We start from the raw sequence: 14,933 nt of genomic DNA, 5'->3' as shown, positions 1-14,933 counted from the left end.
ATTTTAAAAGTTGACATATCAATTAATACATGTTGTACAATAAAATTTGTAGTACACCTAACACCACTCTTTGAATATTATATTGACTACATTTTTTTTTTTTGTTTGTTGATAATTTAATAATTGAAGGAGGGTGCATTTGAACATAGGAAATCTCCGTTGAAAACACTAAAACCTACCAAAATAGCTACAAAGCCCTTGTCTACTTCACACATTACTGCATTGTAATTTACAGATTTGGTCACTAAAAAGTTTCATTAAAAAATAATGCTTGGTGGAACCTCATCTCCATATGGAAGCATAAACTCTTAAAGAACCTAAAGAGAGAGTTTCACACACATATACACTTGACTAAACTAGAGTAGAATTTCTATCTTGTATTAAAAAAAATATATATATCAAGTTAGTAATTAAAAAGTATAATGATAAATAAATTCAATATCAAGTTATTAAATAATATATCATTGACAAAGTAAGTTTATTATTTGCATAACATTGTTACTTCCCAATATTACAGCCATTGTGATTTATAAATAATAATAAAAAAGCAAAAAAAAAAAAAAAAAGGACAAGTGGCCTAGCCATTTACTTCAATACAGTTTTAATTTGAATTATGGAAATTTGGAGGTACAATTTTAAAAATAATAATAATAAATTAATAATTAAGAGAGAGAAGATTTGAACATTTACTATTTTCATTGGAAGGCACGTCACTATTACAACAAATAATTTACAAAATAACATGACAATGAATATTGTTAGGACATATGTGTTTCACTTGTTAAGAACATATGTCATTCATTTATGTAATTGGCTAATCCTTTGACAAAACGCACTTTACTTGTATTTGGGTAGATCTAGGATGTGTTTAATACGTCAAAAAACATGTTGTTCAAGTCTAGTATTAAAGCCATGAAGATTGGACCAAGAAACAAGTGAAGAAAAATTGTTCATTAAAGCTGGACAAATAACTTGACACTTACGGACAGATAGCTCGACACCTTCTCAACACCTCTCGACAACTGCAAACAGATAGCTCGACACCTCTCGATAGCTGATGGATCGATCGAGAAAGTTTCTGTCTCCTCGACAGCTCCTCGATAGCTGTATCTGTCGAGGTTTAAAGCTCGACACCTCTCGATCGATCAAGGTTACGGGAATTTAGATTTTTAGATCTGACTTTCGACCCATGATGACATGTATGTGTAGGGTTTCTTTTCTCACAACCCTAAACCTATATAAGACTTATTTTAGAGACCGTCATATAAGAGAATACAAAGAGAACTTATGCAAAAGGTGATCGATGCCTTATTCTCTCTGAAAGAAACTACTACGTCTTTTGCGCCTTAGGGTTTTGTAACCAAGTGCTTCTTGATCTTCATGGTTGATGAAGTGAAGAACTTTGCAGCTAACAATCTTCTTCTAGTTGGTGATTAAGTCGCGTACTGGGATCCGCGCAATTGGTTAGTCACGTATTGGGATTCATGCATCAAAAGGTGGCGTTCATATATTGAAGAGTTTAGAGGTTCTGAAGCGGTAGAAGGTTTCTATTATAAGTTCATCTACGAGGATTGTAGAGTCTAGGGATAAAGGTTTTGTACTAGATCTGAAACTTCTCTTTACTATAGTGGATTGCTTTTTGAGAAGGTTTCCCCCCCCAGATTTTTTACTATGAAACTGGTTGGTTTCATTGGTTTTTCTGGGTTATCATATCTTATCTTATTTATTTTTCTGTTGCATGATTTTGACATGATATTGATATTTGTTTGTTTTAACAAGTTTTTTACATAATAAATTTAATTAACAACTTGAATTTAAAACTTGTTAATTCTATCAACCGGGATCTATATTTCCCAACAAATATGATTATATCACATTAACAACATAATAAATAAATATCTTAATTACTCCTTCTGTCCCACTTTTTTTGTCCTCTATTCCATTTTGAGATGTCCAAAAATATTGTCATGTTTCTAAAAATAAAAGTCATTAATTTACTAATATTCCTATTATACTCCTATTAATTTACTAATTCAATTTTTTGATAAATTTTTTTAAGGGTAGTTTTGGAAACTTATACATTTTTAAAAGGTAGACAAGATAATAAATAATGTTCCCTTAAAAAGTTTGACTTTTCAAACAGGACAAAAAAAGTAAGACGGAGGGAGTAGTATTTTATTATGCATTTTAAAAGTTGACATATCAACTAATACATGTTGTACAATAAAATTTGTAGTACACCTAACACCACTCTTTGAATATTATATTGACTACATTTTTTTTGTTTGTTGATAATTTAATAATTGAAGGAGGGTGCATTTGAACATAGGAAATCTCCGTTGAAAACACTAAAACCTACCAAAATAGATACAAAGCCCTTGTCTACTTCACACATTACTACATTGTAATTTACATATTTGGTCACTAAAAAGTTTCATTAAAAAATAATGCTTGGTGGAACCTCATCTCCATATGGAAGCATGAACTCTTAAAGAACCTAAAGAGAGAGTTTTACACACATATACACTTGACTAAACTAGAGTAGAATTTTTATCTTGTATCAAAGAAAAAATATCAAGTTAGTAATTAAAAAGTATAATGATAAATAAATTCAATATCAAGTTATTAAATAATATATCATTGACAAAGTAAGTTTATTAATTGCATAACATCGTTACTTCCCAATATTACAGCCATTGTGATTTATAAATAATAATAAAAAAGCAAAAAAAATGGACAAGTGGCCTAGCCATTTACTTCAATACAATTTTAATTTGAATTATGGAAATTTGGAGGTACAATTTTAAAAATAATAATAATAAATTAATAATTAAGAGAGAGAAGATTTGAACATTGACTATTTTCATTGGAAGGCATGTCACTATTACTACAAATAATTTACAAAATAACATGACAATGAATATTGTTAGGACATATGTGTTTCATTTATGTAATTGGCTAATTTTTTGACAAAACGCACTTTACTTGTATTTGAGTAGATCTAGGATGTGTTTAATACTTCAAGAAACATATTGTTCAAGTCTAGTATTAAAGTCATGAAGATTGGACCAAGAAACAAGTGAAGAAAAGCTGTTCATTAAAGCTGGACAGATAGCTCGACACTTGCGTACAGATAGCTCGATACCTCTCGACAGCTGCGGACAGATATCTCAACACCACTCGATAGTTGGTGGATCGATCAAGAAAGCTTCTGTCTCCTCGACAGCTCCTCGATAGCTTCTCGATAGCTGTATCTGTCGAGGTTTAAAGCTCGACACCTCCTGATCGATCGAGGTTATGGAAATTCAGATTTTCAGATATGGTTTTCAGCACATGATATTATGTATGTGTAGGGTTTCTTTTCTCACAACCCTAAACCTATATAAGACTTATTTTAGAGGCCATCACATAAGAGAATACAAGGAGAACTTATACAAAAGGTGACCGATGCCTTATTCTCTCTGAAAGAAACTACTGCGTCTTTTGTGCCTTAGGGTTTTGTAACCAAGTGCTTCTTGATCTTCATGGTTGATGAAGTGAAGAACTTTGCAACCAACAAACTATTTTGTGTAAAAAAAAAATTGTCTACAATGCAAGAGAACAGCAATTGTTCCTACCGTGCATGAGCTTCCATACATGCAATAACCAGCTGCTACCATATTCTCTCCAGGTTGCAGAACATCTTCAAGACTTAGGTCATTCTTATGTTCCACCGTGTAAATCCCAAAAATCTATATGAAAGAGTAAACATACAACTTCTCACTCTTGAAATCTAGAAAATATATACAAAGAGATCCAAAACATGAGCAAGCTATAGGATAAGAGCCATACTGTTCCTATGGAAACACCACAGTCAATGTTTGACGATCCATCCAATGGGTCAAAAACAACAACATATCTGTACTATGATCAAGAGTTTCAGAATACATAATAGAGTATGGGTCCATATAATTGAAGTATTTAATTGGAAATTTTGCAGAAACCTTCCACGCTTTGATGGATTGACAAATGTAGCATCTTCATCCTCTTCAGAAATCAGGATGCTCTGAAAAAAATTTCAATAAAACATGTCAAAAAAATGTACTATTAGATAATGTGAAAGTGGTGAAGAGATTCCTTATTTGATCCTTGTCACTGAAGATAGATTGTAAAAATAAAAAAAAAGCACATAAATTGAACTTCATGACACATCTTGTAAACTAAATTTGTCAAAAGAGTTCATATATCCTTAAATTTCATGCACATTTAATCTCTATCCCCAAAAATACCATATGTTAAGAATATGCCACAAATTTAATTACCCGGAAACCCTCACAAATTAATCTAAATCAAAGTGTACTGAATTAGTTCTTTGTCCAAAAAAATTGTAATTGGTGAGAGTCTTTGGTATAATTAGTTAGATGAAAAATTCCAATAGAGGCAGAAAACTTGGATGGACTTACTGTTTGTCCGCTGCTAATTAACGCCTTGACAAAAACTTCATTTGAAAGCACATCCAATTTTTTCTGTTCTTCACCCTGAAAATGGAACAGCCAAATCACCTTTGTTTAAGGATTGAAGCAGTAAAAAAAAGATAAATGGGATATCACAAACATTAAACAATCAATCCCTTATAATACCACAATGAACTCACCTGAACATTGGTCTCACCAGCAAGTCCAATGAGTTTTGCAAGGCCTGCCTGTAAAGCGAAAAAAAAGTATATCTTTTATGGAATGGGAATAATTTTGGACACAGTTTAAATGGGATGTTAAATAACTATTAGTAGTCCCCCAATCTTATATCTGGTATTATTAATTCTAATCTAAAAAACAAAAATTTTCATGGCTACCTACCAAACCAATCATATCTCTCTTATTCTCCGCAAAAAAATGGAAGCTTTGTGCACTACAAACAATCTTTTTTTATGACAAAATCTTTGCAACTACGGTGTATGAATCATAAAAAGAACGAAAAGACTACAATTTCATATCACTTATCACTTAGAATGCATTAAGACTGAAAACGAACATGTGTGTGTGTATAAGAGATTGGAAAAACATGACAGGCAATGAAGAAATGAGACCTTGCTAACTGCAGAGCACAGGAATTTGCAGCCAAGAACAATGTGATTGAGCAAGATGGTGAAAGCACCACGTGCCTCGGGGTGCTTGGACTGCTCATTAAGAACATGACGCGTGATGGTCATCAAGTCAGTTCTATGAGCTTCAGCTGCATGATCCATTGCTAAAAAAGAAAATGGCTTCTTTGTTTTGAATATCTGATTTGATTGATAATTTGATATACGTGAGCAGGGATTTTAAGAAAAGAACAGAAAGGAATATAATGTATACGAGAATAGTATAGACTTTGATGACAACTGGGTCTGTGGAATATAATCAACTAGCTAGAATTGGTAATGACTGATGAGAGGAGAGAAAATTTTGGGTAATGTGATTGGAATGACAAGTGGTGAGAGGCCATTAGTGATGATCGTTCTTGTGGGCAGTGAGTCGGAGGAATCAATAAGGAATCAATAGTGATTTCCAATTAACTTAACTGGTAAAATCTTTTATGATTGAATAAAAAATCTAGGGTTCAATCCTCACTTATATAAAAAATTAATTGATGTTTTGATCTGATAATAAATAACTATTATTAAGAAATCATTAAGAAAGGAGGTTATAAGTTAAAATTGTCTTAAAAAAAATTTAAAAGAAAAAAAAGAAAAGTAATAAATAAGATAAAGCTTGAATTCATTCTGTCTGTCTGTCTCACTGACACACGTAAGGTATACCAGTTAATGTTCCTTTAACATTGGAACCAACAAAGTGGTATAACGTTCAGGACATTTATTAAGGGGACATTGGAACCAGCAAAGTGGTATAACGTTCAGGACATTTATTAGAGCATTCTCATCAGTTCTCTCATAAAAAATATCATTTTGACACACTAAAAATCTACTTTATTATTTTAACACATCATTTTATAACATATCATTTATCAGATGTTCTATACTATAATTATATACTATAATTATATACATTAAAATAATAGAGAGAGACATCTGATAGGAGGAGAGAGAAAAAACAAATTAAATAAGCCAAATAGTGTTTTGGCATGGCTGTCCGTACCGTCTCATATTTGAGACGATACTGTAGCTATGTCTCAAATTTTTTGAGATTTGGAAGAGCTGATGAGGGATAGTTTTTGGTGTTTGGTGTGCCAAATGCCAAATATTTGGCATTTGGCACACCTGATGAGAGTGCTCTAAGGGGACCTTTTTTTATTGTTCCAAACTTGGAAGTGGCTGATGTTTCTTCATCAAATATACACCTCCAACCCTATCAAAATATATGTGTATATATATACACATTCACACAAACACCTCAAACCGATAATATGGTGGATTAAATTTAAGAGTTTTGGGATTAAGTCGTACCCAAAACTAATGAATCCATTACCACCCAATTATCCCTACAGCCCACATGTATTACTTTTTAACTAATTTTATATTACTTAATATCTTTTTATTGGATTGATATTATAAAAATCATTACTATATCACTTGCTTTCTTCATTCTTAACAAGTACACCATATCATTCTCAAAAAAAAAGTACACTATAATATTTTTTTTTTTTGAAGTATAAAAAAAATGCACACCAAATTTTGTATTAATCATTTGCTTTACTATTTTATTTTATAAATTTTAAAATTCGATAATAAATAAACCTTTAAAATTCAATATTTTATAGTTATGACCTTGATATTTCACGAGTATAAAAAATATAATATTAAACAAATCCAATATCAAGTTAGTACCACCGCACATCCTTGGTGCGATAATCACTTCACAGGTATAAGTGCTTGTAGGGTGTGAGGGGACAAGAGTCGGGGTTCAAGTCTCTAAGAGAGAGTTTCACACACATATACACTTAGATTAGATTAGAGTAGAATTTATATCTTGTATAAAAAAAAAATATCGAGTTAGTAATTAAAAAGTATAATGATAAATAAATTCAATATTGTGGGTACCTGCCCCCCATTAATCGGTGTTTGTCCGCTTTGGGGAGCCAGTCCCTCACGGTTTTGTCACGAAGGGGTGAGAGCTAAGAATTTTTGCCATGAAGTGATTGACACCTAGGCTCACCCAAGTCCCACATCGCCTAAGTAACCCTCCCACTCATGGTTTATAAGCTTCTGGAGCGACCATGAGTGTACCACTATTAAGCACATTTTTCCTTCATTTACATTTAAACAAAATCTTTTTTGTTTGTTGTTTTTTCTTCTTGTTTTCCAATTTCCTTGGGCTCTGTCTTGTTGAACAAATCCATGTTTTGTTTGTTATACTTTCTCTTGCAGATTTGTAAATTCCCCTTTTTTCTTTCATTGTAATTTTTACCTGTTACATACTTCTATATACCTTGGTTCAGTCATGAAAGAAGTTATTTTTGTACGTGATAACTTGATGTTGCTCTGATGTCAAAGGATCAGGGAGCTAATAAAAGATTGCAATGTGATGCAGGTGAGTGACATAATGGATCGAAATGAGCTTGTTAGGCTCATAGATATTCTAAACCCTAAAAATAAACTTGGAAGGATAGCAGTAATTGTAAGAATGGGAGCTGAGAACATGAGAGTGAAGCTTCCTCATCTGATCAGAGCTGTCACTTGGATTAGTGACCCTATGCATGGGAATAGCATTAAAGCTCCATGTGGACTTAAAACCCGGTCTTTCGATGCAATCAGGGTATGATTTATGTCATCAGTTAACTCGTTTACATCTGCCACATGAATTTAATTGCTGACTTTTACTTTTATTGTTGTGCAAGTATATTGCATAAGTCATCAAATCAAGTAACTAAAGAAATTTCTTGTGGGTCATTCAAACTGTAACCGTAATCTTTTGCTGCCTTGACCAGTGTGTTTTTTGAGCATTTTCACAGTTTATTTTTTTTGTCATTGATGTGGCATATTTGGTTGGCATAAAACATATACTCAAATGCTTAATGATAAGGTTGACTGGAGAGATAATGACAAATGTATAGTAGGTGGAACAAAGGCATCCTTTTGGAATATTTCTGGCAGGCCTAGTCAAAAAAATTGCTTAAGGCTGCATTTACTTTGGAATTCCTCTTTATGATTGGATTACTTTCTGACAAAATTGGTTGCCTGATACTACTGCTTGTGAAATTGGAATAACCTTACCTTCCCTCCCTTCCCCTTCTTATTCTATCTCTCACTTAGGCAGGGGGTGAGATGCTGAAGATTGTACTTGCCATTTCCAGCCTGTAAATATGCATCATATTTTGCATATTATAGCAGTATTCAAAGAAATCTTCCAGGCTGACAAACGAGCCTTTGCAAAATAGTTTTCAAAAGAAACTGTTCATTACTTATTATATAATTCTTTGGCTCCCTTGATGATTGGGAATCTTTTGGCTGATCTCATTTGTAAGTGTCCTTATTGATGACATGTTCAAATATTCTACTGGCATAAAGTAATTAGTCGATTGCTTACCAATTATTAGATTAGACATTAAAAACAGAAAGAAACTTTTGTAGGTAAGACTGGCACATCATCTTTATAATGTAATTTGTGTAGACATAACTCAGTCAATGTACTTACTTGGGCCTACTTTGGAACTCCACTAATTAATCTGTGGTTTGGTTTTCTCTACCTTGGATGTAGAAAGTCACATCAATATGTGAACGTAGGACTCCATGGGTTTTTTTTTTTTTTGGCAAGTATTTATATTTTTGTTTTCTTGCACTGATGATAAAAATGAAGAATTTACTATTTACTTTATGGTAAAAAAATTAAAAAACTAAAATAATAACAATTACATATTGTTTTGCTTCTAGGCTGAGGTGAGGGCATTCTTTGATGTACATGATCAAGAAGGAAGCTACCCTGGTGGAGTTCATCTAGAGATGACTGGGCAGAATGTAACAGAATGTGTAGGAGGCTCGCGAACTATAACATATAATGATCTAAGCTCACGTTACCACACTTATTGTGACCCAAGGCTGAATGCTTCTCAATCTCTAGAGCTTGCCTTTATCATTGCAGAGGGGCTTCGAAAGAGAAGGCTTGGATCGACGCAAAAAGTAGCCTAAATTGGATTTTAGGAGGCTTTGCTCTGTTTCTGTTTTGAGGTCTCATTCTCTCTATCTCTTAATATATATACATATATATTGGTGTGTCAGTAATGGTCTGAAAGATGAAGTGAAGCCTTCACTGCAATCGAAGTCAACAAATCTGAGGATAAACAAATTAAATGATGATTCCTATATATATCTAGCTGCATGTACTAGGATTCAAGCCATGTGTTGCTATCAAAATTATGTTTGACTTTTGTGTTAATTATGTAATTATATGGATAGCTTGTACCTTGTTTTGCTACTTGGCATCCAGCATGGTTGTGTATACAGATTTTTGACCCACATGTATAAAAGGTTCTGAATAATCCTATCTTGGCAGAATGTCATCAAAGAATTCTATAAAGTTTAAAATCTCTGTGACCTGCCTTTACCTGGTTTTATTAGATTTTCCTAGGTTTCCTACGTAAATTTCTTCGCCATTTTATTTTCCAGTTTCTTTACAATAGGGAGATCATACTTTTTTGTCGGCTTCAAAATTTCTTTGATTTGATTACAAGCTATACATTCTGACTGCAAGGTTCCGTAGATTATTATTATTTTGCTAAAAACCGAGATTTCATAAAAGAGAAACAGCAGCAGTATTCTTCATGCAAAGATCCAGAACTTCAGTATGAAGAATACGCTTATTACAGCAAAAAAGAAGACTTACGAGCAGCAGCAAATTAAATTTAGCTAAACTATGAGCTGTTGTGTTAACTTCTCTCCTATCCCAACTAAATTTACAAATAGCAAAAGATATGCTAAGATCCACCGCATCACTAGTCAAGAGTTAGGATAGGTCAGGCAACATGAAAGCAACCGTCTTTAAGAACATCAACACAATTTTTTGTATCACCCTTCAGTTCAATACCCTGTAGATTTTCTGACTTAGCAAGCTGTAAAGCCCAGAGAATTGTAGCTACTTTAGCCTGCACAGATTCACAAATCTCATATACTTTAGCCCAAGCTTCAATCACCTCTCCATCTCCATCTCAGGCCACCACAGCTAGGATAGTGAAATCCTTTAAAACAACCGCATCAACATTAAATTTTACTACAACAACAGAGGAAGTCTCCCAAGAGGATTCCTTGTTAAACAGTAATTCCTTAGATTGTTCTAAGGCCAGCACGTACTCCTGAATTCTGTTTTCAATATTGCAGATATAAGCTTTAAGAATAACCTTGCTTGAAGGTTACAAATAGAATCCACTGTTAAGAGTCATTTGCATACATACCTCTGCCACCTCCTTGGAATGATGGCTAGAAAACATGGACCGGATTAGAGGATCTAAGATCAACTTCACTATGCCTGTATTGTTGGGTACATTCAATTTGTCAGTTGTGACTTCTGAGACTCCAGCAGCCAAACCAGATTGCGTTTGCCACAGCGCAATTCAAGAACTTCCTCACACAACCTGTATCAACTATCTCCAAACTCTGTTGTAGGTTGTCAATCCTCCAAAGTAACATTTTGACTCTCTCATGGACCTTAATCCTCCACAATCTTTGCCAAGGCAAATTTGAAGTGTTGGAATACCCAGTATGGAGCTTGACTCACTCTATAGGCAGATTTGACAGAAGAATGACCTTTATGGTACTTATTCCGTATTAGCCTACTGGATTTAGGTCTTAGGGGAATGAGAATTTTTTGTAATGGCCTGGACAGATTCATCATCAAATTATTCTGTCAGCATGTCTCTCTTCTAACAATGTAAGGAAGGTTTAACAAGGCCGAACACCATCAAAAGATTCATTGGGGTTGATTCATCTCTAGGCTTCGGTTTAAAATTCTCTAACCAATTTAAAATTCTATAAATTCACACATTAATAGAAGTCACATCCCCTACTAGATAGCAAGCACCTTTTACCACTAAATTCTTTCCCTTCTCAATATCCAAATTAGAGAAGCATTAAGAATTTCATACATAGACTTTCCCTTTTAGATGCAACCAACCAAGCATTAATATGTACACAAGGCAGACTACAGTATGTACAATGCATATTTAAGAAATACAATTGAGGTAAGCAACAATAGTGCAAAGAAGTACATTCCAAAGCGCAACAGTGCAAAGAAAGCTTGAAAAAAATCACTTTGTTATGCTTAACAAAACTTTCAGCAATGTGTTAAAAAAAGAAAAAAAAAAAGAAGAGATTTTGAAAAAGAAAACATAAATAGTTTTACTTTGTTGAGAGGGAGAGAGAGATTTCCGCTTTAGAAGGTGTATTCAAACATTATGAGCTCTACACTCTACAACTCTCACATGTAGAAAACAAATAATCAGAGCCTAGGAGCACATGCCACAATCCTTACTGCTTAAAGGAAGGGCCAGCCCTGCACAATAGTAAGCTCAAAATGAGCTTAATTCAAGCTTCTTTGGAGGACAACAAAGAAATATCTTAGATCTAGGTCCCACAAAATTCAATTGTGGATAAACTTATTTAGTCCACCACCACGTAGCACAAGATTAAACAAGCATATTAGAAATATTAACAACAACCTTTCTTAAGCCAAATATTCTTCCCATTAATATTTGTTTGTCAATCAAGCAGCCAGGTAATTTAGTAGCTACCATCCAAAATTAATTTACAACTATAACATTAAAACACTTAAAGATTAAATAGGAGTTCCTCACGGGTCGGGCCATCCCAAATTCGTTTAGCAATGACGAGATGCTGCTGCAGGAGTTCCTCACACACTGCCTTAGAGGGTCGGGCCATCCCAAATTCTTTTAGCAACGACTCATTGCACCTGTTAAGCAACATTATTGCAACACATTAGAATTGTAAAAAAATTTATTTGAAGGAACAAAAGAAAGGAATAGATAATATACCTCAAGGCCAGCATATTTGATGGATGAAATGTACTATCCCTGCAAGTCGAGGCATACACATTAGAACAAGTGAAACATTTAAAAAAAAAAAATACAAAGACATATAGAAACACTTACACCAACATTGCATCTTGAATTAGTAATGGACTAACCAAGCGATATTTTTCGGTGGACAGAACAACAATATTCAACCCCATGAAACCCGCGAGATCCCTGGGCTTGTCTAATATCATTGAAACTTCAAGAACCACAGAATACAAGTAAAAAGAAGATGCAGAATGAGGTTTGAAATAGGCACTTCTCCTCCTATCAAAATCGCCATTGCCGTTGCCATCCTCTGAGTAGGAAGATTGAAGAAGTAGGCAGAATTTCTGATCAGATAGATGGATAAGACCGCAGCAAGGATATCCATCCTCTAGAACTTCATTAAATTCCCCAAAAATTTCACTTCCTACATTCAGGCAGCCCTCAAACCACTGATCTAGAGCTAAATTAAAAGCCTGAATAACCAAATACTTGGGATGATCAACGTGGTCAAAGGAAACCCTATACAGCATGTCACCAACACCAACAGATTTAACCATATCGGGTGACAAAAGAAAATTCCCTTTAGATAGGTTGGACAAACATGGGAGATGAGGCAAATTCCTTTTAGATAGGTAGGACAAATCTGAAAAAAGGGTCCAAACGCGATAATCGATATAGTAGACGTACAAAATAGACTCAGTGTAGGAGGTAACAAGAATTTTTCTGTCACGAAGAAGGGCGGTCACCATCTCCCTAGGTTGATGGAATTGATCCTGATGGAATTGATCCATAAAGGGTTGATCAGGATTGGGCAAGGGTTCCCAAGTTCCAATATCAGGGTCAAAAAACTCCATAAAGCAATAGTTGGCAGGTAATGGAAATTTCAAACCACCTATAGGCTGTATTAAACCACCTATAACGTATAACTTACCATCCAGGACAATGACGTGAGGGGATGTTCTAGGATAATTCATTGGAGGAGCGAGCTTCCAATCGCCGGAGGAGTTGTTGAAAGTAAGTATTTTATTTACAGAGTCGTGAAAAATGAAGATGTTAGAGCCCACTGCCGTAAAAAAGGTTCTCGTCGGAAGTTTCAAGACGGAGAACGGAGATAGAGTACTCTTAAGAGTTCTCAAAGGAGAAGATGATGGTGCAGTACCCGAAGAAGGAGAACGGATCTCTGGAACCAAAATACTAAACCATGACATCGTAGTCTTGCAACATCCATCATCTTCTGAGAAGACGAAAGGTTCATCACGCATATGCCCGCAGAAGATGATCACTCGTTCTTGATTCATAACTAGCTTTCTGTTTCTATTCCTGATGGAGAGAGTGAACGGTAGGAGCTTGGGGTTTTGGGGTTTTCAGTTTTCTCGTGGGGTTTTGGAATGCTTTATAGTCTGAAACAGGGGAAAAAAACTTGGGGTTTTCAGTTTTCTCGAGGGGTTTTGGAATACTTTATATAGTCTGAAACAGGGGGAAAAATAAATAAATAAATAAATAAAATAAAATAAACGGAGAAGGAGACGGCAGTATACTGTTAAGTAAGTGGACTGTTGTTTTAATTTTAAAAAGGGTTATGTATTTAAATTTTATCCTAATAAATAATACCAAACCATCACAATTCACCAAAAATAATTATCACCATAAAAAAATAAAAAAAGACATTGACTTGTAAGCCCAGCCCACCTCTTTTCTTTACCTGCTTTTGTTGAACTGTATGTTTGAAAATTCTCAATTTTCTATCTAAATTAGTCGCTAACCCGTGCAATACACGAGAAAACTACCAATTTTTTTCAAATGATTTGACATTAGCTGTTGGAATTGAACATCAATTCTCTAGTAGCACGTTCTTATTTTTTAATTTCATTTATTTCCTGCCTTCTATTAAATATTCAATGCATTCATTATATTTAAAAAACGTTGAAGTTTAGATATTGTTTTTCAGTTCCTCTTGATTTTAAAGACACAACTATTGAATCTCAACAACATACCAATGCAAATATTAATTACTTAAAATTCAAAATAAATTATTTATACATGATAAGTTACAATTCAAACAATATTGAATACTACAATATTTAGAAATTAAATGTATATAGACAAACAATTAACGCTATAGTAAAAAAAAAAATCCTCAAATAACTAAATATAAGAGTTTAATTCCTCTTTGTTTCAATTTAAAACCAAATTGTGCATAAAAGCAAAAAAATTTCCTTTGTTCCAATACGTCTTTAGTATTAAAATCACAAATTCATTAAAACCAAATTGTGCATAGAAAATCTTAGAGATTGAAAAACAACTTTAAAGTGTTTTTTGTATCTTCTTCCTTTGTTGGTTTGTAGTAGTCCCTGAATATGCCCTTTTGTTTTCCTTAAGTACAGATGTTGGTGTAAGTTACACATTGGTTTGAACATCAAGTTTTTGAAATTTTGTACAATCACCATCTTCTTCAATTGATAAGTTCTTGAAATTTTGTACAATCACAATCTTCTTCGATTAATATGTTTATACCAAAATCAAGAATAAAATGAATATATTAAACAGGCAGTAGCAGGACGTACTGAACAATAAACACAATACTACTACAATCAAATCATGCCCAATTTCCTTCTCAAAAAAAAAAAAAAAAAAATGCCCAATTTCTCTGTACAAGTAACAGTAAAGCTCTTGCGAAAAGTTTGCTGCAAAGGTTACCTTTTTAGCATGGTCATGGTCATGTTGTGGTGTGAGCTAAAACAGAGATCTTTGATTAAAACAAAAGACAGATTTTTTTTTTTTTTTTTGTTGAGATATAAGCATCTATCAACTTTTTATTTTATTTATAATTAAATTTAATGTTCCAATCTTCACATATAGTCAAAGACTTAAAAAATTTCCTAAGGAATAATAATAACAAACATAGAGACGGAGAAAAAGAAAATTGCGTGAGCAGCAACAATACATACCAT

At 33.6% G+C, this 14,933-nt stretch overlaps 3 protein-coding genes across 3 annotated transcripts; 1 reads left to right on the top strand and 2 right to left on the bottom strand.

Moving 5' to 3' along the window:
* Window positions 1-3,170: 3,170 nt before the first annotated feature.
* Window positions 3,171-5,493, bottom strand: LOC115966520 (fructose-1,6-bisphosphatase, cytosolic-like). The gene is made up of 7 exons (XM_031085739.1): window positions 5,066-5,493; window positions 4,634-4,681; window positions 4,443-4,517; window positions 3,984-4,045; window positions 3,832-3,898; window positions 3,618-3,731; window positions 3,171-3,281 (listed from the first exon to the last, which is right to left on the bottom strand). The coding sequence occupies exons 1-7, from the start codon at window positions 5,222-5,224 to the stop codon at window positions 3,171-3,173; spliced, it is 636 nt and encodes a 211-aa protein (XP_030941599.1). The 5' UTR covers window positions 5,225-5,493.
* Window positions 5,494-7,499: 2,006 nt separating this feature from the next.
* LOC115966519 (phospho-2-dehydro-3-deoxyheptonate aldolase 2, chloroplastic-like) lies at window positions 7,500-9,515 on the top strand. The gene is made up of 2 exons (XM_031085738.1): window positions 7,500-7,730; window positions 8,846-9,515. Exons 1-2 carry the CDS (start codon window positions 7,500-7,502, stop codon window positions 9,098-9,100), a joined length of 486 nt encoding a protein of 161 aa, XP_030941598.1. The 3' UTR covers window positions 9,101-9,515.
* Window positions 9,516-11,632: 2,117 nt separating this feature from the next.
* On the bottom strand, window positions 11,633-13,406 carry LOC115968082. Its single transcript, XM_031087289.1, has 3 exons — window positions 12,073-13,406; window positions 11,956-11,994; window positions 11,633-11,873 (listed from the first exon to the last, which is right to left on the bottom strand). The coding sequence occupies exons 1-3, from the start codon at window positions 13,278-13,280 to the stop codon at window positions 11,732-11,734; spliced, it is 1,389 nt and encodes a 462-aa protein (XP_030943149.1). The 5' UTR covers window positions 13,281-13,406; the 3' UTR covers window positions 11,633-11,731.
* Window positions 13,407-14,933: the final 1,527 nt, after the last annotated feature.

Source organism: Quercus lobata, chromosome 11, assembly GCF_001633185.2.
Source record: "Quercus lobata isolate SW786 chromosome 11, ValleyOak3.0 Primary Assembly, whole genome shotgun sequence".
Lineage (NCBI taxonomy): Eukaryota > Viridiplantae > Streptophyta > Magnoliopsida > Fagales > Fagaceae > Quercus > Quercus lobata.
The sequence above is the reverse complement of the archived record's forward strand: the minus strand, read 5'-3'. Positions and strand labels throughout refer to the sequence as shown.

Excerpts from the sequence above, each read along its gene's own strand:
- LOC115966520 (XM_031085739.1), bottom strand. The coding sequence starts at position 5,224 with ATGGATCATGCAGCTGAAGCTCATAGAACTGACTTGATGACCATCACG. Across the intron at positions 4,682-5,065 it reads TGTGCTCTGCAGTTAGCAAG|GCAGGCCTTGCAAAACTCAT; the intron begins GTCTCATTTCTT and ends TTCGCTTTACAG. Across the intron at positions 4,046-4,442 it reads TAATTAGCAGCGGACAAACA|AGCATCCTGATTTCTGAAGA; the intron begins GTAAGTCCATCC and ends AATTTTTTTCAG.
- LOC115966519 (XM_031085738.1), top strand. The coding sequence starts at position 7,500 with ATGCAGGTGAGTGACATAATGGATCGAAATGAGCTTGTTAGGCTCATA. Across the intron at positions 7,731-8,845 it reads GGTCTTTCGATGCAATCAGG|GCTGAGGTGAGGGCATTCTT; the intron begins GTATGATTTATG and ends TTTTGCTTCTAG.
- LOC115968082 (XM_031087289.1), bottom strand. The coding sequence starts at position 13,280 with ATGAATCAAGAACGAGTGATCATCTTCTGCGGGCATATGCGTGATGAA. Across the intron at positions 11,995-12,072 it reads ATTCAAGATGCAATGTTGGT|GGATAGTACATTTCATCCAT; the intron begins GTAAGTGTTTCT and ends CTCGACTTGCAG. Across the intron at positions 11,874-11,955 it reads TCAAATATGCTGGCCTTGAG|GTGCAATGAGTCGTTGCTAA; the intron begins GTATATTATCTA and ends GTTGCTTAACAG.